The sequence below is a fragment of the Heloderma suspectum genome, chromosome 10, assembly GCF_057233095.1.
Source record: "Heloderma suspectum isolate Gila_16-S chromosome 10, 16-S_ref, whole genome shotgun sequence".
Classification (NCBI taxonomy): domain Eukaryota; kingdom Metazoa; phylum Chordata; class Lepidosauria; order Squamata; family Helodermatidae; genus Heloderma; species Heloderma suspectum.
The window spans coordinates 41961594-41984833 of NC_139467.1; the positions used below are offsets into that span (position 1 = coordinate 41961594).

A 23240-nucleotide genomic window follows, 5' to 3' on the forward strand; every position below is an offset into this window, starting at 1 on the left:
GCCGAGCTGGGGCCTTGTGAAGTGGCCCTATGTGTCAAGGCCTCTGAGCAGGCATTGGGTACAGAAGGGAAGTGGGCTGTGCAATACCAGCGGCTCTGATTGGCAGGTGGTGCAAAGCCTCTGCATTGGCTTTGCCGGGCCCAGTCACCCTGTCCTGGAAAATGCCAGCCCTCTGCATTGGCAGGTCTGGCACAAGTACTGGGAACCTGGACTTTGGCCCTGGCCTGGACACCAGAACCAGACCTTCTGCACTTCAGGTAGGGCTGGCACGGGCACCCAATTCAGTCCGGGAATCTGGCGGACCTACTCCTGCCTGCACCCCAGAGCCCCAATCGCCAAGCCCCTCCCTGGCGAATGGCCTGCACCCACCCCAACCGCCTTGTTGAGCTTCAAGGTTGCCATTTTCTGAGAAATAAAATGGTGATTGCAAAAATGCGCAAATTTGCGAATGTGCATATTTGCATATGTGCGAAAATGCGCATTTTACAAAAAATGCAAATTTTCGTGCACACTGTGTGCCTTCCCCAAAATGTGCATTTTGCATATGAGATTATGCGCATTTGCAAAAATGCGCATTTTTGCACTCACAAAAACTTTTTAGGGTGCAATCCTGGCTGTGGCATGCTGGGAGTTGCAGGACTTTTTTTCTGCCTAAACATCCATAGGATTGCACCCTTAGTATAATGCCTCGAAGCAAAATCAGGTGTCCAAAAAAAAAAACAAAAACCCTGTATTCTCAGTTCTTTTTGTAGCCTTCCCCGGGTGAACCGAGAAAACCGATGGTGCATGGGAAGATGCCTTATACCAGGGGGGTGTTGAATCTGGCTTACCTGGGATCCCAGTCCAGCTCTCGGGTTCCCTAGAAGACCACATGCCCTTCCACTCACCCCAGCCTTTCCCTGACCGTCTCTCATGCGTTTGCTTCCAGGCCTTTGCCAACCACTGCCCCCGCCCCCGGGTGAGATGTCTCTCTTGAGGCTGAAGTTACTGGCAGGAAGAGCTTTCAGCCAACGTGTGCTGGTATGTCTGGTATTTTGGCCCTGCCCCCTTTGCTTTCAGCCCCGCCCATCACTGGAATGCGGCCCCCAAGGCTTCCCTGAGAGGGAATTCAGCCCTCGGGAGGAAAGAGGTTCCACACCCCTGCCTTATCCAGCGTCATGTTCCTTCAACCTCTCCCTTCGCAATCAACACGCTCCAGGGGGCAAAGCCCCAGAGGCCAACACTACTTTATCACATGAAGTGGAAGTCAGAGACGTTGCCAGCAGACTAGACATGGACTTCTCAGCCAGACTTGCTTCACAGGGGTGCCCCTCCCTTCGGGTGGCTCCCTCCTATGTTAGCTTCTAAGAGAGGTCAACCTGGCAGAGCACCTGAGCCCAGCCCCTAACTTTTCCCCCTTCACTCCGCGATGGATCCTAGTTTCCCCCAGGTCATGCCCCTCGTCCTCCTCTCTCTCCGAAACTTGAGTTCTCATGGTGGGGGGGAATGGGGGAGCCATTCAGGCTGGGCCATCTGCGTGTCAAGGTCTTGGGGAAAAAAGTCTCGCTGTATCTGGGCTCACTAGGGAGGGTGCCTCCCTCTGTTCTTGCTGTTCCCATTCTGAATCTGAGCTGCCAGACATCTCCACATGCTCAGAATCAGAATAAGACCATCGGTCCATCCAGCTCGGTACTGCCTACTCTGTCGGCGGCTCTGCGGGGTTCCAGCGGGTTTGCAGCCCTGCCTGGAGATAGGGATGTTGCAGGAGTCCAAGGGGGGGTGAAGGCTGGCAGACTTCCAACCGCTTGGTCTCCTGCATTTCAATCTGCGGACTGCCACACTTCCCAGACCCAGTGAGTGCCGAGTCAGGCAAACATGGCAGTTCCCGCTGGTCCACCAAGCTGCCATTTTGCATAAAAATGGCAGCTCGTCCTTTTACATAAAGGGCCTTTTATGCAAATGGCAGCTGTAAAGCAGCCATTTACACACGATTACAGGCATCAATGGACCATTTACACCTGTAAACTTCCATAAATGGCTGTTTGGCCATCATTTATGTAAAAGGCCCATTATGTAAAAGAACAGTCTGCCATTTTTACACAAAATGGCAGCTCTTTGGGGGAACGGGTAGCCGGGTGCCGGGTGCTTCAGACTGCCCAGTGCCTCCTGTGGTGCCCAGGGTCAGGCAGCCAGCAGGCATCCGGCGAGTGTCACACAAGGCGGACTGGGCAGAGTCCGTCCCTCCCTACCTGGAGGTGCCAGGAATTGAACCTGCAACCTTCCTGGCCAATGACAGGCAGCTCCTTCTTACGGGGGTCACCAACTTCTGATTTTACAAACATCTGGTCTGAAGGTGGAAATGGGTGGATCAAGGATTGGATCCACCCATTTCCACTTGGATTCCTGCAGTGAGCAGGGGGTTGGACTCGATGGCCTTGTAGGCCCCTTCCAACCCTACTGTTCTATGATTCTAAGGGTGGAGCCTGGTAGGTTTTGGCAGGCCTGGAGGTGAAGCACCTTGGAGAGCTCCTTTAAAGTTCTGGCTGAAACTCGGAAGTGATTCACTGCCCCCGACATTGGAGCCCCCAGCCTCCACTGTTTCTATGGGAACAAATAAAATAACAGCACCCCCCCTGGCTCAAAATCCCTGGCTTATTCCACAAAGTTCCCAATACTGCCGCCTCTGAGGCCAGAATCCCAAACGTTCAGATTTTTTTTTAAACCCTTTTAATGCATTGGGGGTCCTCATTTGCCTTTCCATACTGGATATACTGTATAGCATCCCACTGCTCTGTCTTCACGGGGTCGCTCGTAACGATAAATATGGTAAGGGCAACGTGGAGCTCATCTACTGCAGTAACGGAGGCCAGATGGTGTCATCTGTGATCGACAGAAGCAAAAATGGGCAGCAATGAAGGGGAAGCGAGCCAGGAATAGAGCAAGGAGGGGGGGCCCAGGGGGAAGAATCTATTCGGCAGGGGAGCACAGCTGGCTCCCGAGGGGAGCAGCATCAGAGGGTTTGTTTAAATTGAACCAGATAGGAAAGAATAAAAACAAGAAGAGCAAGCAGGGGTTTTTCTGCAGCCTGGGACCTCTTCCCGAAAACCACTGGCACAGCTTATTAGAGGTGCAGAGCTCTGGAACCATCTCCCCAGCAGAATTATGGTGACAAAGAGCGAGACCTATTGTGTGAAAGCACTGCGTAAATTTATAAATGAATTGGCAAGGGGCCAAGGACTGCCCCATGTCCAATCCAAAGCAAGCCTGAAAGTAGCTAGCCCCCCACTCATCTGCCCAAAGCACCCTTGGAGAGATGCACATGGGACCTCTGTGCCTCCCTGCTGTGGAAGGTGTGCAAAGTTAGGGGTGTGATAAACAATGGTGGTTTTCCATTTCTTAAGCCAGGGATTGCAAACACATGAGCTGCATGCACGTGTGCGCGCACGCACCCCCCCCCCACAGCCTCTAGTGTGGCCCCCGATGTTTCCCCCCACTGGGGGGGAAAGGCTAAATTTGTCCCTTTTCAGCCTCTGTCGTGGTTTGCTGCCAATTTTTTTTTGCCAGTGCCACCACCAAATTTCAGCAGTGTAGCTCCCAGGGGGGTCCATTCCCTCAGGCCCACTAAAGATGCCCACCCCTGCTGTGAGCAGAAATAATTGTCCCAAAGAGCCAACAGTTTGCAAATAGTTGTGCTTAATTATAACAGAAGTGAGACGATAAAATCCAAAGACCCACCCCATTTCAGTTCAGCTAAATCCATGCCCCTTCCCCACACAATACCCTTCTGGAAACAGCAGCCAAGGGATCCATAACAAAAGTTAGGATGCCAAGACACCCCCCTTCCATGTTATAAATATGGCACTTCTTCCATGCTCCAACCAGACCTGGACCAAGATCAAATCTGCTTAGCTTCAGCAAGGCGGACATGCCAGGTGTCTTCAGTGATACGGCCCCGAGACCGATTAACAATTCAATACCTAACGGGAGTGTGGAGTTACGGTTTGGGAACTGTACATAGCTGAACAGGGAAAATCACATCTCTCAGACCCGTCCCACCCCCCACCACCCTCCATCTGCTCAATGGGGGTAATAATACTACTAGGGCTACTTTACAGGGATGTTGTAATAATAAAAAAGTAATGATGACTGATGGATAAATAAGTCAATAAATAAAATGGCTACGAATTGAGAGCTGGTGCCGTGTAGTGGTTAAGAGAGTGGGATGTGAAACGGAAAGACTCCAGTTGAACTCTCACCTTTGCTATGAATGCACTGGGTTACCTTAGGCGACCCTGTCTCTCTGCATTATGAAGCGCATAATACTGCCCTACCTTATAGGGCAGTTGTAGGGTTACTGGGAATGTGTGTTGCGTTAGTTGTTTTTCTTTTAAGGGCCCCAAGCATACAATGGGAGCACCTGGAAAGGGGGAAATGACCCTGAACGCGAGTGAGCCACATATCCCGCTCCGGATTTCAGATCACAGAGAAGCCCCGTCTGCGTGCTGGGTTGTTGTTCAGTCGTTCAGTCGTGTCCGACTCTTCGTGACCCCATGGACCATAGCACGCCAGGCCTTCCTGTCCTGCGCTCTCTCCCGGAGCATGCTCAAGTTCATATTCATTGCATCCGTGATGCTATCTAGCCATCTCATCCTCTGCCGTCCCCTTCTCCTTTTGCCTTCAGTCTTTCCCAGCATCAGGGTCTTTTCCAGTGAGTTTTCTCTTCGCATTAGGTGGCCAAAATATTGGAGCTTCAGCTTCATTATCTGTCCTTCCAATGAGCACTCAGGGTTGATTTCCTTTAGGATGGACTGATTTGACCTCCTTGCAGTCCAGGGGACTCGTAAGAGTCTTCTCCAGCACCACAGTTCGAAAGCATCAATTCTTCGGCGCTCAGCCTTCCTGATAGTCCAGCTCTCACAGCCATACATTACTACTGGGAAAACCATAGCTTTGATTAGACGGACCTTTGTCGGCAAGGTGATGTCTCTGCTTCTTACTATGCTGTCTAGGTTTGCCAGAGCTTTCCTCCCAAGGAGCAAGCGTCTTTTAATTTCATGGCTACAGTCACCGTCTGCGGTGATCTTGGAGCCCAAGAAAGTAAAATCTGTCACTGCTTCCATTTCTTCCCCTTCAATATGCCAGGAAGTGATAGGGCCAGATGCCATGATCTTCGTTTTTTTAATGTTGAGTTTCAAACCAGCTTTTGCACTCTCCTCTTTCACCCTCAACAAGAGGCTCTTGAGATCCTCTTCGCTTTCTGCCATTAGGGTGGTATCGTCTGCATATCGGAGGTTGTTGATAATTCTCCCAGCAATCTTAATTCCAACCTGTGATTCATCCAACCCGGCATTTCTCATGATGTACTCTGCATATAAGTTAAATAAGCAGGGTGACAATATGCAGCCTTGTCGTACTCCTTTCCCAATTTTGAACCAATCGGTTGTTCCATCTCTGGTTCTTACTGTTGCTTCTTGACCCTCGTACAGGTTTCTCAGGGGACAGGTAAGGTGGTCTGGTACTCCCATCCCTTTAAGAATTTGCCAGAGTTTGTTGTGATCCACACAATCAAAGGCTTTAGCGTAGTCAATGAAGCAGAAATAGATGTTTTTCTGGAATTCTCTTGCTTTCTCCATGATGCAGCGAATGTTGGCGATTTGATCTCTAGTTCCTCTGCCTCTTCGAAACCCAGCTTGTACTTCCGGTAGTTCTCGGTTCGCATACTGCTGAAGCCTAGCTTGTAGGATTTTGAGCATCACCTTGCTGGCATGTGAAATGAGCGCAATTGTGCGGTAGTTTGAACACTCTTTGGCGTTGCCCTTCTTTGGAATTGGAATGTAAACTGACCTTTTCCAGTCTTGTGGCCACTGTTGAGTGTTCCAGATTTGTTGGCATATTGAATGCAGCACTTTAACAGCATCATCTTTTAGGATTTTAAATAGCTCGGCTGGAATACTGTCATCTCTGCTAGCTTTGTTGTTACTAATGCTTCCTAAGGCCCACTTGACTTCACTCTCGAGGATGTCCGGCTCAAGTTCAGTGACCGCACTATCATGGCTATCAGGGACATTAAGATCTTTCCTGTATAGTTCTTATGTGTATTCTTGCCACCTCTTCTTAATCTCATCTGCTTCTGTTAGGTCCCTGCCTTCTTTGTCCTTTATCATGCCCGTCTTTGCACAAAATGTTCCCTTGAGATCTCCAATTTTCTTGAAGAGATCTCTAGTCTTTCCCATTCTGTTGTTTTCCTCGATTTCTTTGCATTGTTCATTTAAGAAGGCCTTCTTGTCTCTCCTTGCTATTCTCTGGAACTCTGCATTCAGTTGGGTATATCTTCCCCTTTCTCCCTTGCTTTTCGCTTCCCTTCTTTCCTCAGCTACTTGTAAAGCCTCATCAGACAGCCACTTGGCTTTCTTGCATTTCTTTTTCTTTGGGATGGATTTCGTTGCTGCCTCCTGAACAATGTTACGGACCTCCGTCCATAGTTCCTCAGGCACTCTGTCTATCAGATCTAATCCCTGAAATCTATTCCTCACCTCCACTGTATATTCATCAGGGATATGATTTAGGTCATACCTGAACCGTTTAGTGGTTTTCCCTACGTTCTTCAATTTAAGCCGAAATTTTGCAAGAAGCAGCTCATGATCTGAGCCACAGTCAGCTCCAGGTCTTGTTTTGACTGACTGTATGGAGCTTCTGCATCTTTGGCTGCAAAGGACATAATCAATCTGATTTCGATATTGACCATCTGGTGATTTCCATGTGTAGAGTCACCTCTTGTGCTGTTGGAAAAGAGTGTTTGCTATGATCAGCATGTTCTCTTGGCAAAACTCTGTTAGCTTTTGTCCTGCTTCATTTTGTACACCAAGGCCATGCCTGCCTGTTATCCCGGTGATTTCTTGACTTCCTACTTTAGCATTCCAATCCCCTATGATGAAGAGGACATCTTTTTTTGGTGTTAATTCTAGAAGGTGTTGTAGGTCTTCATAGAACCGATCAACCTCAGCTTCTTCGGCATCAGTGGTTGGGGCATAGACTTGAATTACTGTGATGTTGAATGGTTTGCCTTGGATTCGTACTGAGATCATTCTATCATTTTTAAGATTGTACCCCAGTACTGCTTTTCCCACCCTTTTGTTGACTATGAGTGCTACTCCATTTCTTCTAAGGGATTCTTGCCCACAATAGTAGATATGATGGTCACCTGAATTAAATTCGCCCATGCCTGTCCATTTTAGTTCGCTGATTCCCAAGATGTCGACGTTCAATCTTGCCATCTCATGTTTGACCACCTCCAGCTTACCTTGATTCATTGATCTGACATTCCAGGTTCCTAAACAATATTGTTCTTTACAGCATCGGATTTTCTTTTCACCACCAGACACATCCACAGCTGAGTGTCCTTTCGGGTTTGGCCCAGCCACTTCACTCTTTCTGGCGCTACTTGGAAATACCCTCTGCTCTTCCCCAGTAGCATATTGGACACCTTCCGACCTGAGGGGCTCATCTTCCGGCGTCATCTCTTTTAGCCTTGTGATACGTTCCATGGGGTTTTCTTGGCAAGAATACTGGAGTGGGTTGCCATTTCCTTCTCCAGTGGACCACATTTTGTCAGAACTCTCTGCCATGACCTGTCCGTCTTGGGTGGCCCTGCACGGCATAGCTTATGGCTTCACTGAGTTTGCGTGCTGGGTACCTGTGGGCAAATGAACATGTGAAGAACACGTGGAGAACACGCCAGCTCATCCTATCCCCAGCCTGGTGAACCCTCCAGATGTTTTGGACCACAACACCGTTCCTGACCATTGGCCAAGCTTGCTGGGGCTGATGGGAGTTGTAGTCAAAAACACCTGGAAGGTGCTAGGTTGGAGAAGGCTGCCCTAGAGGATGACATGCACGCCAGCCACATCTCCGCATCAGGCGTCCTGTAACTGATGCCAATCGTGTGTGGGCTGGGGGTGTATGACTGGCTGGTGGGGCCGTGCCTAGAGGATGGGGCTACCACCTGGTGCATTTCTGAGAGCCCCGCCATGCTTTCATTAGTGGACAAGGGCAGTGGAAAGAGAAATGTGGGAACAGTGCCATGCACTACCCTTCCTGCTTCCTACCCACACCCCTTTCCCCATCTGAGAAGTCGGGAGGATTTTCTTTGCAGCAAAGAGGAGGAGATGAGGGGGATGAAGAGGGTTTCCGCACACGCAAGCGGCGAGGCAGAGCAGTGGGTTGCTGCACCGACTCTCATTAACTCCCTCGCCCTTCGGATCCGTCAACAGGCTTTCAAGGCTGTCCGCGGCTCAGCCAACCGAGGCAGTGCCAGGTTTTCCTCTCCTCCTTTTATTGTTATTATTATTAGGCGCGTCAAGTATCGCCGATAACAATCTGTCAATTGCACAGAGCAGGGCTGTTTGGCACTTGTGATTACAATCTCCCATCTGGTCACGGCGGGCGAGGGGCCGCCACCGAGGGCATGCTGGGCTGCATGTGCATGTGCGCAGGCCGGCGGCTTCCCGCCCTGCAGACAGTCCTGCTATTTGCCCAGCAGGAAAACAAATGGCAGCGCACAAAAGGCGAACATGCCGATTGGCTTTAATGCCACCAGGGATGGCCCTGGGCAGGGTGAGTGGAGGGGACGGGGAGGGAGGAGCAGCTGCTGCCCCTGGAGTGCGGGTGGACAAGGCAAGGTCCCTTCCCTGGGATCGGGTGCACCTACAGTAGGGGGCGCCTGGCACCTTCAGGCAGGGCTGCTAGTGCAGTTTTTCCTTCTTCCAGCCCTTCCCAGTTCCTTCCAGTCCCTCCCAAGTCATCACACATTGGCCATCATTCTCAGCACACACACGTCCCGCCGCCACCAAGGAAGCCCACAGCCTGTGACGATCGGCTGCTGCATCTTGGCGGCTTCTCTGCTTGGTGCATTTCATTCCTTCTCATCAGCTGCCTCTGCTGCACTGATCGCATTGGTGCTTATGGGCTCCATAAAATGGGTCCAAATTTACTAACTTCCCTTGCTCACTCTATAATCCGTGACCGGCCGCCTTCCTTGCTGAAAGCGTTCTTTTCACTGCATGTGAGCCCCGGTAATACACATATGTATATATTCCCGCCGACTGCGGGGGCAGAGGGAATCCCCTGCCAGCTACCGGTGAGGGAATTTATTCTGTCTCTTTACAACCCGGCATCTTTGCTTCTGCCCTCTTTCTAACGGAGCCAAGTCCAGAGTCTGTGATCTATACATATATGCCACGTTTCTAATCGGGAATCAACTCGCTCCATTAGCAAACTTTCTTTCCTTCCATCATTTATTTCTTTAAAGTATTATTATCCTGCTCCTCAGCCAAAAAATAACAATCGATGAAAGAAAACAGCCCTTGCCTGCAGACTTACAATCTATGAAGACAGAACACAGAAGGAAAAAAGAATAAGGAGGGAAGAGGCGGGGGGGAATTAGGTCTCTTGGCAGGACTGGTGAAATGGCCCTGCGTCTCCTCTCACCTCCCTCAATACAGTCTGCTCGAAAGGCTGCTGGTGGTGACAATTGTTGTCAATGTAAAGATGCGGATTCCAGTGGAAGTTGGTGGCTCCACTGTCAGTGGGGCGGTGAATCCACTCCGGGTTTCAGTAAGAACCAAGCAGAACTCTAAAGGAGCTCTCCGTGGTGTGAAGCACCTTGGAAAGCTCTTTTAAAGTTCTGACTTCAACCTGGGGTGAATCCACCGCCCCACTGACAACGGAGACACCAGCCTCCACTGCTGGATTCCACCACCACCACCACCACCACCACCACTGCAAAGCAAATGGTACCAACTGGGCAGAAGAATCCTGTGATGCAAACAGCGGCGCTGACATTCCAGGCCAGTCACTACTCAATGGGAGGCCTCTGCATCAAGAATCCTATCTTTCCTTCTTCTGGGCTCAGGCCTCCTTTGCCTTCCTGCTTACTACAACTGATTTATTGAAAACATATCAGCCACCTTTCTCCCCAAGGGCCACAACGGTGACTAACAGATAAAATTACAAACAATTACAACACAGCAATAAAAACCCAAGAGCAGGAGCAAAAAGAAAAACACTACTCATACCAGGTTTTTTAAGAATGCCAGGGCAATAGCAATCATATCAGCTCAAAAGCCAAGCGGAATAGCTCTGTCTCGAGAGCCCAGCATAAGTCCTGCTACGTAGGAGTGATTCGAAACCCCAGGGGCATTTCATACAGCCGGTGCCACTCCAGAAACAGCTCTATTCCCATCATTCTGCCCGCAGCGGATTGTGATGCCCCACCAGAAGTTCTGCTTTTGATTGGATGATCTATCTTGAACAGATCCTGAAAATGTCACGCTTGTTGCAAGCCTGTCTTCTTGGCAACGAACTGTCCACCAGAAAGCCAATCATTTGGGCAACCTGCCCGGCTTCTTTTCCATGCGCCTTTCCCCTTATGTCAGCCTTCCCCAACCTGGTGCCCTCCGGATGTTTTTGAATTAAATTCCCACCCGCCCCAGTCAGCATGACGAATGGTCAGGGATGATGGAGGTTGTCGTCCAAAACATCTGGAGGGCACCAGGTTGGGGAAGATGCCCATGAAACCAAGCTGAAAAGCATACATGTATTTTCTCCTCTCCCTAATCATAACCGCGTAAAGCAATTGCCTTCAGAATCCCAGTTGCCATAGCTACCTGAGGGCTTTCAACTACCTCCATTTTAATCTCCTCGGCAGAACTGAAGGCTCCTCTGATGCCGGGGCCACATGCTTTGGCTAGGCAGGGGAGGGGAGGGGAGGGGAGGGCGGAAAGACTTTGCAAGGTTTGTCCTTAATTTATTCGTTCACCAAAGGCCGTGTGCCAGGCAGGCGTGGTTGGAAGAGCACCTCCCCTGGTCCATGTTTTAGTGCTGTGGAAGGCATACCAGGCTCACAGGGGGTTGGGGAAGATCAGATCGTGCAGCAAGAAAAGGACTCTGCATGCCACAGAGCTGCACCCAGGCAGCGGAGAAAACTGCATGACATCTGCGAGCCGCACTGACAAATGGACCGGAAGAGATGCCAGAGATAGATACACAGCCTGGAGAAAAGGCAGCTGGGAACCATCAAAGCTCAGATCTGCGGAATTAAGAACGCGAGAGATGCCAGCCTCAGCCAGGTCGTGGGGTCCGGCATGCCCAGAATCACGTCTTCAACAGCAGCCAGAACAGGGTGATTGAGCAGAGTCATCCATCCTCTGTCCATCACTCCCAAAGAACCAATATTCAGAGTGCATTCTCCTGCTGTTTATTCCACCCATGTGCCCAGAAGCGCTCTTGCAATGCTTATTGGTACTGGAGGGAATTGCCAAGAGGGCACAATCGGGAACAATTTAGACAACCGGGGAGACCTCGGGGTCTAATGCTTTCCCTGTAGTATTTCAGGGTGCACAACCCAGCCCATGATGGGGATGCTTTCCCACCTCCTTTGTTACAGGTAATGAGGATGTCAGGGGCTGTTTCTCTACATGCTAAAATTGCTTTTCAAGCCAACAAGCATCCTACCTAGGGATGTACGGACTGTGTAAAATCTGTTCCGTCTGTGTTTCATGAATTGTCAGGTGCCTTTTGTTTTGTTGTCTGCTCACAGGTGGATGCGAATATTGTTTTTTCATAATACAGAAAAATACGTAAATAATTACGTAAGTATTTACATAATTTACTTTAGTACATAACATTTAGCACATTGTCCCCCACTCCATTCAGCATGTCCTCAGCAGGAATGTACGTATTTTCTTACAAATTTATATGCGTAAATTTCAAGAAAGTAAAAAAACAATCCGAAAGTCCACGGACACCGCATGGCCTGAGGGGGTCGCTCCGCAGCAGATTCCGCAGGTTAGATTCTTAGAAATCTGACCTCATTTTAGTCCGTCTCGAATTTCTCCAGCATCACTAATCCTACCCGCCCCCTGCCCACCTCAGGAACAGCTTAATGAGGTCTCAGTCATTCTGACAGACTGCCTGGGGACACAGAAGGAGGCAACCCCAGATGGGGAGAAGGACAACAAGAGATGTCTTCCCCACCATGTAATCTGGGGATGTTACAAACGGGTCTTTTGCAAGGTTTTCTGGGAAAGCATACAAATATAGCCTTTTCAGAATGACCCTCCCCAGTCAAACAGGCGCATGGATTCAATTTTTTCTTTCCATTGGGGCAGCAAGCCCTTGCCCGTCCCATCTCTCTGCTCTCTACCCAGCTATCAAATTTTCAGTTGTAAAGCACTTTGGGAACTATCTTTCTCATCAGTGCTGCAAAAGTGTCATGATGCACGCTGACAGCACTCTGCAAAGAACAAGGAGAGGGCCAACCTGCTTCCACCTGTAAAGAATGTTGGGCAACGCTTTTCCAAAGACATTCAGGGTCAATGAGTTTTCTGCATTTCACGTAGAGCTGAAATAGTGATTGTTTAAAATAACAATGCACTGCATTGTAGAGAGTTAAATAAGCTCCGCATAATTATGTCAAGAATCCTTACAACCATGTTATATGGCAAGTCAGTATTATGGTCTCTGTATTTCAGATGGGGGGAGGGGAGGACAGAGAGACTGCAACTCACCTTAGGCCAACATGTGAGGGGAGATGGGGAAGAAATTCATTCAGTTCGAATTTTAATGCAAACTTCCCTAATCTCACACTTTTTAATCAATACACAAACTGAAACTAAGTTACCCTTCAAAATTTGCACTTGTCAGAATTTTTCAAGAGAGTCCTCCAATTAAAAAAATCATATATTAGGGGAAAGTGCACACAAAAGGGTTCATATTAGTGCAAATACCATTAAAATGCATTATGAGAACTCCTCGCCAAAAAATGTATATAGTGGGCAAAATTGCCCACAAAACTGCCCAGAAAACTGCATGTATTAAGAGAAATGTTCACAAAAATCTACACGGTTTTTCATGTGAACTTAAAGAAAAACATGCTCAGAGTCTGGGCTGAAACGAACTTACGACTGGAAAAAAATCTCAAGCTTTTGGATGAACCCACCTTAAGATTGAAAGCGAGGAAATGAGAAACCAAAATCGAGAGATTCATCCATCTGTACTAGAGATTCCATGGCAAATATCAACAGATGAATCGGGGATGTTCCGGCTCATATCTTGGGCCATTGGCTGTCGTGCTATGTGCCTGCCCACACAGGTGAGGAAAGGCATCCTCCAACTTCCTCAAAATTTTCTTCCCCTTTGATCAGAGAGGCTTCTGCTTTTATGCCGCAATCTTAGGGAACTTTAGACTCTCTTCTGGTGGTGGTTTGGAGCTTACCTTATTGCTGTAAGGCGGATGAAGGGGCTGTGTGTGTTTTTTTTCTTTCTACTCCATATCTCTGCATCGCACTGCAGCAGAGATATGGCTGCCCACGCATCCTGATCTTTAAAAGCCCTATGGGGCTGCCTCATGCTATCTTCCCCTGGGCTTTCATTGAAGCGAGGGCAGTCTGGGAGGCTGCAGACCACCAGAGAGGTGTAAAATGGAAGGCAGCATACTCACACACCCCTTGGCCACCTCGTAACTAAGGTAGGCACAAGAACTCCACCCTCCCCCCCTTGAGGACTTGAGTGATTTTTTTTTCTCCATTGAATTCCCCCCCAAAGCAATTTATTTTCTATCAGAATGAATGAAAATGGTTGGGGGCAGGGGGTGCAGAATAAATTTTTGGAAAAGCACTAGGATCCTCTCCTTCAAAGGCACGCCCAGCCCAGGGGGAAGAAGTTAGCAGTGCGGGATGGGGGGAGGTTGGACTAGAAGAGGTCTGGGTATGCTACTCCCGGATTAGGAGGGCAGGTAGCTATTTCTAGACAATGAAATGTAAGCTATGGGAGCCAATCCAGGAATTTTTTAAAACCTTACTTCCATGTTTGTTGAACCCTGAAGGAACATCCACTCAAGACAAGCCTGCCTTTGCATCACGTCAACTTTCAGCAAGACGATACATCTTCCCCTTGAGACTCGAGGGGCTTTCATGTTATGCCCAGCCTGGCTCTCCTTCCACCGCCCCCCCTCCAAACCCCGATGCGGTCAATGTGCTCCGAGGATGAGTCCAATTCCCGGCGGCCCAGTATGTGATGACTCTGCAAATAAAAAAAACACATTATCCCCACGACTTCCCAGCTACACTAACGTTTTACGTCCAGGTGCCTCGGGGTTTTAATTGAATGTCAAACATAATTTGAGGAAGGTAACGGAGAGTTCAAGCCGCTGCCCTGCGAAAGCAATCCAGCAACTGCAAATTATCCCCTTGCTTGCCGCAGCAGAAGGCTGGCAGATTTCTCCTGCCGACACTCTGTCCCCATGCAGCTCACCAGAGCAGGGGAGATGAAGGGGCGTGGGGGGAGAAGGACAGTTTGAGGCGGTGAGAGGTATGCCAAGGTGATGATGGCGGGGGGGGGAATGTACTCTGCGGTACCAGGCTGCATTTCAAGTCGAGCCTTGTGCTTGAATAGAGCTCGCTTCTTTCTATGTCTTGATTACATTTTTCTCCCACCCTCCCACCAAGTAGCTCAGAATAAGGTTCTTCCTCCTCCTGCACTTTATCCTCACAACAGCACTGTGAGGTAGGTTAGGCAGGGAGAAAGTGTCATGCAATGCGCTTCATGGGTACGGGGGGATTTTTGGACACAGGTAGGGATGTCAGAGAATTCCGCCATGGATCTCAGTGAGGCCGAATTCCAGTGCATTCGGCCCCCCGAAATCTGTGGCGGAACAGCCTGCCACCCCCCCGCGGATCCCCCCCGGGATGAGATTTACCTGGGGCGGATCTTCCAGGCGGTGGCGACTCCGGCAGCGGCCAGTCTTCTGACCGGCTGCTGCCACCGCCATTTCCAGGCTTGTGGGGAAAAAAAAAAGAAGAAGACGTGATAGGCTATGTAAAGATTTACGTAGCCTATCATGGCTAGGTTTTTTTTTTTTAAAAAAAAAGACGTGATAGGCTACGTAAATCTTTACGTAGCCTATCATGGTTGGAGGTGGGTTTAAAAAAAAAACGCGTACGCAAATGGCGGCGGCCGTTGGCCATCTTAATCTACGTAAATATTTACGTAGACTATGACGGCGAAAATCAAGGGGAACGTAAATAGCGTAGCAGGCGCTATTTGCGTCCCTTTTTCATTCACCGTTTTAGCCTACGTAAATCTTTACGTAGGCTAAAACGGGGAATCAAAAGGGGACACAAATGGCGCCTGCTACGCTATTTGCATTCCCCTTGATTTTCGCCGTCATAGTCTACGTAAATATTTACGTAGATTAAGACGGTAAAAAGAAGGAACGCAAATGGCGGTGGCTGTAGCTGTCGCGGAGCACAGCCGGCCGTTCGAGGATTCCGGGGGGGAGGAACGGAGCGCCTCCCCCACCGGCCAGGATTCCGGGGGGAGGGACGGAACGCCCCCCCCATCAACATAATCCGCGAAAGGTAAGTCACTTTCGTACATCCCTAGACACAGGTCTCCTCAGTCCGAAACCAACGCTCTCAGCCAGACTTCACCAACCTGGCACCCTCCAGATGTGTTCAAATACAACTCCCATAAGCCCCCAGCTAGTTGGCTGGGGATTATGAGAGTTGTAGTCCAACACATCTGAAGGGCACCAGATTGGTGAAGGGCTGCCCTAAGCATGCCACTAGCCTGGCTTGATGTTGCCAGCTTCTCAGGTCAGGACTTCTGATGATACCACTTTGCAAACTCAGTGTGAGATCCCACTCAGGCAAAATCTGCTGCTTCCCACACACAATTGGACTTCCGGGGAGCGGGGGCTTGTGTGTATGTGTGTGTGTGTGTGTGTGTGTGTGTATCTATCTATCTATCTATATATATATCCTGCTTTTCTCTGTCAAGAAAATTCTAAGTGGCTCTCAGCAATCATTAAAACGAACAAATCAGTTTTTTAAAAAATTAAGTTAATCACAAAACAATGGCAATTACAAAAAAACACACAGTGGCAGCAACGCACTTCACAGACCACAACCAGTCGACACCAGGGATGGGGAAGCAGTGGCCCCCCAGATGTGGTTGTACTACATCTCCCATCTGCTCCAGCCAGCATGGCCAATGTTTGAGCATGATGGGAGTTGTAATCCTACATCATCTGGTGGGCCAAGGGTTCCCAGCCCCTGTTTTATATTCTGAAAATGCCTGTCTGCACCATTGGACAGGAAATAACCAGCAAGTTTTCCTGGGCTGAAAAGGCCATGATTCTCACCCACTACCAAACCTAAGATGCCGGGGGCGGGGGAGTTGGGGGGAGACAGGGGTCTCCCCCGCAATCCCCGGAGACAGGGAGCACGACCTGTACATACACTCCTATTTAACTCGATGTTGAAGAGTGTATGTACAGAAGGAGGAGCTGGTTCTTACAACAATCACAGTCATGGCTTCCAGTTCTTATAAGTAATACTGCCTTTGTCAGAGACTTCTGTAGGATGGTCATTACTGACGACATTTTCCGGCTTGGTTACAGACAAAATGGTTTGGATTTTTTAAAAAATTGGGGAGACATCATGAACAGCTTGACCTAAGTGTTTGGAAGCCATTTCCCAAAATGTTTGCTGGCCTTCTTCTTACAGCAGCATCCCCCGACCGGGTGCCCTCCAGATGTGTTGAACTACAACTCCCAATATCCCCCACAAGCCAAGGTGATGGGGATAATGTGTGTTGTAGTCCAACACACCTGTAGGGTGCCAGGTTGGAGATCCTACATCCATAACATTTATGTAATGGGGTTTGGATGTAACAAAGCCAATGGTAATGGTAGCACCGCTATACTTGTCTCAGTGAATCCCACGCTATCGCAGAAACACACACACCGCCTGCTACACACACTTGAGACCCTCCACCTTGCAACTTTCCAACCTCTGAAGCTTCGGAGGGATGAGTGGGTGGGAGAGAGATCGTAAAGGTAGGATGCACCTGTTGATACCTGCCTAGCTAAAGTGGCCAGGCAACCAAGTCATAACTGCCTGATATTCTGCAAAGTTCTACAAAGAACAATCTTGCCATCTTGGCATCCAGATATCCTGTGTGTAGAAATTAGGGATGTCCATCGCCAGGAAATCTAGCCTTTTTTGAGCTTGCCAGATTTCCACAACCCCCTGACTCAGCTTGCATTTGCGAACCAAGCTGCGGGTTTCTTCCTGAAATCCAGGAACTGTTTCAGGGGGAGGGGGTGGTGTATAATTTGCATAAATAGCAATTTGTGGAAATTGCGGCTGTAATTTGCACAAATTATGCCTGAAATTCACACAAATTACGGCCAAAATTCACACAAATTATGCAAATTGCAGGTGCAATTTGTGCAAATTGCTATTTATGCAAATTCAGAAAACCCTGTAAATCTGCGAACTGGCCCGACTTGATGAAGATTGTATAGGGCCAGCTCAGGGGGGGGAAAGTCAAAGTCCAGGGGACCAAGCTGATGAAAGCTCAGGGAACTCTATCCCCTGGACGGATTCCCCCGACATCCCTAGTAGAAATTGGAGATAAGTGAGCTAGTCTTTACCTGGTCCATGCCACATCCACATGTGTTCATCCCAAAGGTCTATTCTCTTCTATTTCCACGTTAGTCATATTAATATACACACATTTCTAAATATAACTTCTCCCAAAATGTGAAGATGTATTCCAATATATTATTGGAGTTGAGGACTGTGCTGAAACACTGGGTTGTTGTTGCTTTTAGGGATGGGAGAGAATTTCTCCCCGAAACTTCGGGGGGCCGAGCGCCAATGCATTCGGTCCTCCGAAGGTTGTAAAGATTGTAAAGATTGTAAAGACTGTAAAGATTTACGTAGACTACGGCGAAAATAAGGACAATGCAAATAGCGTTGCCCTTATTTTCGCCGTAGTCTACGTAAATCTTTACGTAGACTACAGGGACCAAATAAGGAACGCGAATGGCGGCTCCCTATGGGGGCCGCCATTTGCGTACGTGCTTTTTTTTTTTCAAAGTCACCCGTGATAGGCTACGTGACGATTAACGTAGCCTGTCATGGCTGACTTTGCAGATCTAGCCGTGATAGGCTACGTTAATCGTTACGTAGCCTATCACAGGGGCGTTTTTGTTTTTTTTTTCTTTTGAAGTTCGCGGCCGGGGAGACGGGGCGCTCCTCCCCGGCCTGAATTTCGGCCGGGCGAGGAGGGAAGCCTCCCCCCCCGGCCTGAACTTCGGGGGGAGCAGCGAAGCGCCTCCCCCCCACCGCGAAGCAAGCTGCGAGACCAGGTAAGTGACTTTCGTGCACCCCTAGCTTTTATTGATGTGAGTGGTTATAGGGAGCCCATAATTGTCTGGAAAGTGAGATAGATAGATAGATAGATAGATAGATAGATAGATAGATAGATAGATAGATACCTCAAGCATCCCTAGTAGAAATGTGTTTGTGAAAGGTCAGGTGACAGATCACTTGAGGGGCCCCAAGGTCAGCAGATTTGGTGGGCTGGTACGGTCAATGTTGGTGCCAGGAGAGGGGGGTCCACATTAGGGGAGGTGGAGGAGTATCTCCTCCAGAGGTAACCATCTCATAGTGGTGGGGGCAGGGCGGCAAGGCAGTCGTTCGGATTGCACCTGCTGGCCCAGTGAGAAAAGGTTTGATTCGGCTCGTGCTACCCTCTAACAAGCAAATGGCCTCATTCCGCCTGGTTAATAGTCTTGTTGGGCTGAATTGCAGCTCCTTTATATTCTGGCTTGGAATAACAGGCACCTGGGCTGTCACAGTCAAGGGTAATTTGCCACGGGAAAAGGGGTCATTTTCCCTGTAAATTGTTTTCTCCGTCTCTGCCAATGCAGATCGACAAGGGCCTCGCGCTCTCTGGTTCCTCATAAGCTCAGAGCAGGAGGGTTGGCAGGGGAGCCACAGGAGAGGCTCAGCCAGGCAAAAGTCCCCCTCCAGAAGCCTCAGCTTCTCCACTGGGAAGATGGCTTTGTGCGGAAGAACCAGGAAGATCACAGAGCTGGAGCGAGGCCAGGTCCTAGGATCATAGATTTGGAAAGGACCTGAGAGGTCAGTGAGTCCGATCACCTGCTCATTGTGGGATCTGCCACAGAGCATCCCTGACAGAAGGCCATCCAGCCTCTCCTCAAGTACATCCGGCGGAAGAGAGCCCACAACCTCTTGTGGCAGTCTGTTCCACCATCAAACAGCCCTCACCATTAGGAGGTTTCTCCCAATGTTTACCTAAATCTACTTCCTTACAATCTCCATGCATTGGTTCTAGTCAGGGATGGCATGGGAGTCCGTTTGGGGCTTGAAACCCAGCAAATAAAGTCCTTGCTGGCTCAGCCCCAAAGATGCCAGTTCATGGCTGCCAGCGCTTGCCCAATTTGGCTCACACCCAGTTGGGCAAGCGCGCAGCTGCCTGCTTCCTTCCTGAGCTGCCTGTCCCTGCTGCCTCCACTGCAGTACTGGGGACAAGAGGAAGCGAGAGGAAGCACCTTTCCTCTCCTCTTCCATCCCCGCTACTGCAACAATGGTGGCAGCGGCTGTGATAGGCCCTGGGCGTTTTACGTCCGCGTCTGACACTTATGTAAAACAACCAGTCTGTCTCCGTCACTGCTGGAAGAGGAGAGAGGAGCTGTGCTCTACTCCCCCCACTCGCCCCCATCCCCACTACTGCAGCCAATGGAGCGCCAGAGGTTTGGCGCAAGTATTTCCTTCTCGCTGAAGGGGCCTTCTCAGAGAGAAGGAAACGTTTCCGCAAAACAAGGGGGCGCTGTCACCGCCACCAAAACACTGCACCTCCCTCTGCCGGTGCCTGGCAGGGAGTGCCGCTGCTTGCGGCAGTAGGATGGGAGCTGAGAGGCTCCCATCCTGCCGCTGCCACCTTCTTTGCCTTCACCACATCTGAGCAACCTCGCCTCTCTCTGCCGGGCACCAGCAATGGGAGGTGTTGTTGCTCAGCAGCAGGAGACCCCTGTGCTCCTTCTTGCAAGGGGAGCACGAGGCGCCGACTGACAGGCGGCAGGGGCAGGCTCACGAGCAGTTGCGAGCCGTTGCCGAGCGCCCACAGCCTGTCGGGTAGCACGCCCCGCGTGCTTGCTGGGGTTGGGTAAGGGGAGGGGGTTCAGCAAGCATCACACGGGGTGGGTGCGGGAGGGTTCATCCATCCCTAGTTTTAGTCCTGCCCTCAGGAGCAACAGAGAAGTAGTCTGCTCCATCGTCCATGTCACACCCCTTCAGATATTTGAAGGCCACTTGAGCAAGAAGTTTTTTCTTCCTCTTTCACAGCACTAGAACTTAGGACGAGCCAATGAAGGTGATTGTTGTTATGTTACGGTCACAGGTAATCCATGGGCGGCCAACAGTTTGCAGCTTTTTTCTCTCAAGTCTGCATGAAAATCTGTACACAGTTTCACAAACGTATCTCCTAATATACGCCTTTGTATACACAATTTCACCTGATCTAAGCATTTTTGGAAGCAATTTCCCCTAATTCAATGGAACTGCATCACAACAACATGCGGAGAAGTGCGGATATCGACAGGTAACTCCATTGGGGTTCACATATTGGTTTGGGACGTGCAAACCAAACAAATCCTCCTCCCTGCTTGGCGCAACTCCTCTTCCCTCTCACGCAACATGACAGGAATGCTGAATCTTTGCACCAGTTATAGGCCAAAGGCTTTGCCCTTCCATAGCCTCAACAGGGCAGTGTATGCATGTGGTCGTTTTAGGGCCAGGGATCTGACCTCTCAAAAAAGGATTTGGTCAACTGACTGGTCAAATATTAGTCAAGTAACGCTCAAGGGTTTTAAAAGCTGCAATGTTATTGCCAACGTGGGAGGGAGGACATAATCCAGGGCGTGAATAGCTGCATTAAACATGTCCCCATCCCATTTTGGCTCAGCCCTAATTCTAAACCACATGAACAACTGCAACAAGCAATTCCAAACTAAATCGACCGGGAGAAACACATGTCACCTAAGCGGGAGCCCAAAACAAAGACATCCTTTGCAAGCGACCCTCTCTGTGAAGTTTACTGTGAAAACACTAAAAAACAAATACAAAAAAACAAAGATAGCCATGCTGGTCCATGAGGAAAAAAATCCAAAACCCACAGTTGGGCAATAACTTATTAGGATTAGGGATGTAAGAATTCACCCTAGCTCAGTTTCTCCGGGCGCTTGCCAAAGAGGCACCCTGCTCGCACCCCCCAAGACCCACGCTCGGGCCACCCACGACCTCTGCGAGTTCCCTGGGCTCACCACAATCCCGTTCGGTGAGCGCCCGCCATTGTCGCACCTTTGACTGCTACATAAAACAGGAAGTTAAAAACATGCACATATTTAAATATGAGCAGTTTGGAGCTGGGAAAGCTAAATAAGCGCAATATTAGAGGTATAGTCAAAGGCACGAAAATGGCGGCCACTCAGCGAACGGGATTGCGGTGAGTCCTGGAGAGAGCAAGCAGGCGCAAACAAGGACAGTGCCACGGCGGGCGCAGTCCAGGGGTCGTGGGTGGGGGGAGCTGGACGAATTCCCGGACCCAGTCGGGCGCCCGCGACATCCCTAATTAGGATCAACCAAACTTTCATAAAAACATGCAAGCTTTTGAGTTCTCCAGAACTCTTCATCAGGCTAGGGAGTACAAAAAGCAGAGAATGGGGGAAGAAACAGACAAGTCCAAAATTTTGGTCAGGGGTTGTGGCCTTGAGATCTGCAGTTTAGACATACCCAGTCGCAAAATGGAGATTTGAATGAATGGATTGTAAGTGTTGCAGGTATCAGATTACACCTAGCAGTGCATTTGGGGATAGAGAAGCAATGGACTGTGAGAACCCTGTTCCCACAGAGCCAACCATCTGCCACACCTCCACAGCCACTTACCGTATTTAATCTCCGAAGAGTATACATCGTTCGCATTCCCAGAATGCAATTCGGTCACGCAGCAATCACTGCTGCTGGTGGCGGGTGGCGTCAGGGTGTTGGAGAGTGTCTGGTTGGACTGCGGAGGGGCCGGGAGGGCTCGGGGGGTCTGGCAGGTGCAGCCTGTTTGCGAGAGACCACAGGGCTGGCCGGTGCTGAGACGAAGGCACTCCTCCTGCCAACGGCACAGGACACTGCAGGTGAACTGGCTGGAGTTGTTGTTGTTGATCAGCAGGACTTCCACGAAACGGAACTCCACGGCCTCAGGGGGCAGCAACCGGCTGGCTGCTTCAGGCTCCTCTGCCAGGCACAGCTGCACAAAGTTCTTGTCAAAATGGAAAAAGGCGAAGGGGCCCCCGCCTTGGCAAAGCTCCAACCGGACCTCCCCTCCATCGGCCTCCTCTTCCGCTTCTTCCTCCTGGGGCAGGGCTGTCCCTTCCGGATGGCTGCAGGTGTCGTTGGAGAGATAATGGTCCAGCGGCAGAACCATGGGCGAGTAGTGGGTGCAGACCTGCTCCTCCCGGTTGAACTTGAGGTACAGCGAGTACTTGGTCGGGTCGGGGTTCTCCAGGGTCCACGAGCAGCCGGTGGAGACGGTGGGGAAGAGGTCCTTCAGTGAAAAGGAGCCGTAGAGAACCCCGGAGGCCAAGGCAGAGCAGGCGCTGGGAGCTGGGTCAAAGCCCCGGGACAGCCACAAGAGACACGATATCACAGACAGTAAGAGTGGTCCAGCAGGGTTCATCCTATGACATTTGCCCTGAGGAAGAGAGAAAGGGGGGGAAGAGGTTATGCAGGGTTCACCGTAGAAAGAGGCTCAACACAACGCGTTGTCAGCGCTGCAACTCAGCCCTGGAGCAGGGATGCACAAATCCAGGCACCCCACGGCCATTCGCCTCTGGGCCACTGAAGGGCCCAGAGCCTCTCTCGGGGCTACGGCTGATGAGAGCAAATCGTAGCAAGACGAAGAGTAGCTGTTGGCATGCGCAGAACACCTTTCCTTTGCCACAGAATCACTGCAACCAACACTCTCTCCTCCAAGGAAAGGCACCTGGCTCCAAGGGTGTGACTTGGAGGCAGGCTTGAGCCCTAGTAACTCTCCATTAAGCACGGCCTGGAAGGAAAGAGCCAGGCAAGAGACCGGAACACACCAGTGACAGCAGGATCCCTCCTCTCGCTGGCACTTTCAGGCCTCCGTCTCTGCCTCCCTCCAAGCTGGCTCCAAATAAAAACCTAGCTGGCCCTGAAGCACTACAGAAATGTCAGCAGCCCTCCTTTCCAATCATCGCCATCACAAAGAAAGAAGCCCCTACGCATTTGTAAAGTGAATTTCACTCACTACTGAGTAACGGCAACCAACTTCCTCGTAGGGATGGGCGAACAGGCAACCTTCGCATTCGCCGGAAT

General features: G+C 50.1%; 1 protein-coding gene across 2 annotated transcripts in view; it reads right to left on the reverse strand.

Annotated features, from left to right (window-relative positions):
- Positions 1–22587, reverse strand: part of ADGRB2 (adhesion G protein-coupled receptor B2) — a 152016-nt gene extending 129429 nt beyond the window's left edge. Inside the window, exon 1 of one of the 2 annotated variants that reach the window (XM_084814426.1) lies at positions 21798–22587. In XM_084814426.1, the coding sequence (XP_084670552.1) occupies positions 21798–22578 (781 nt within the window). In that variant the 5' untranslated portion in view covers positions 22579–22587. The remainder of the gene's footprint in view (positions 1–21797) is intronic. The other variant, XM_084814425.1, reaches the window with a different exon arrangement.
- Positions 22588–23240: the final 653 nt, after the last annotated feature.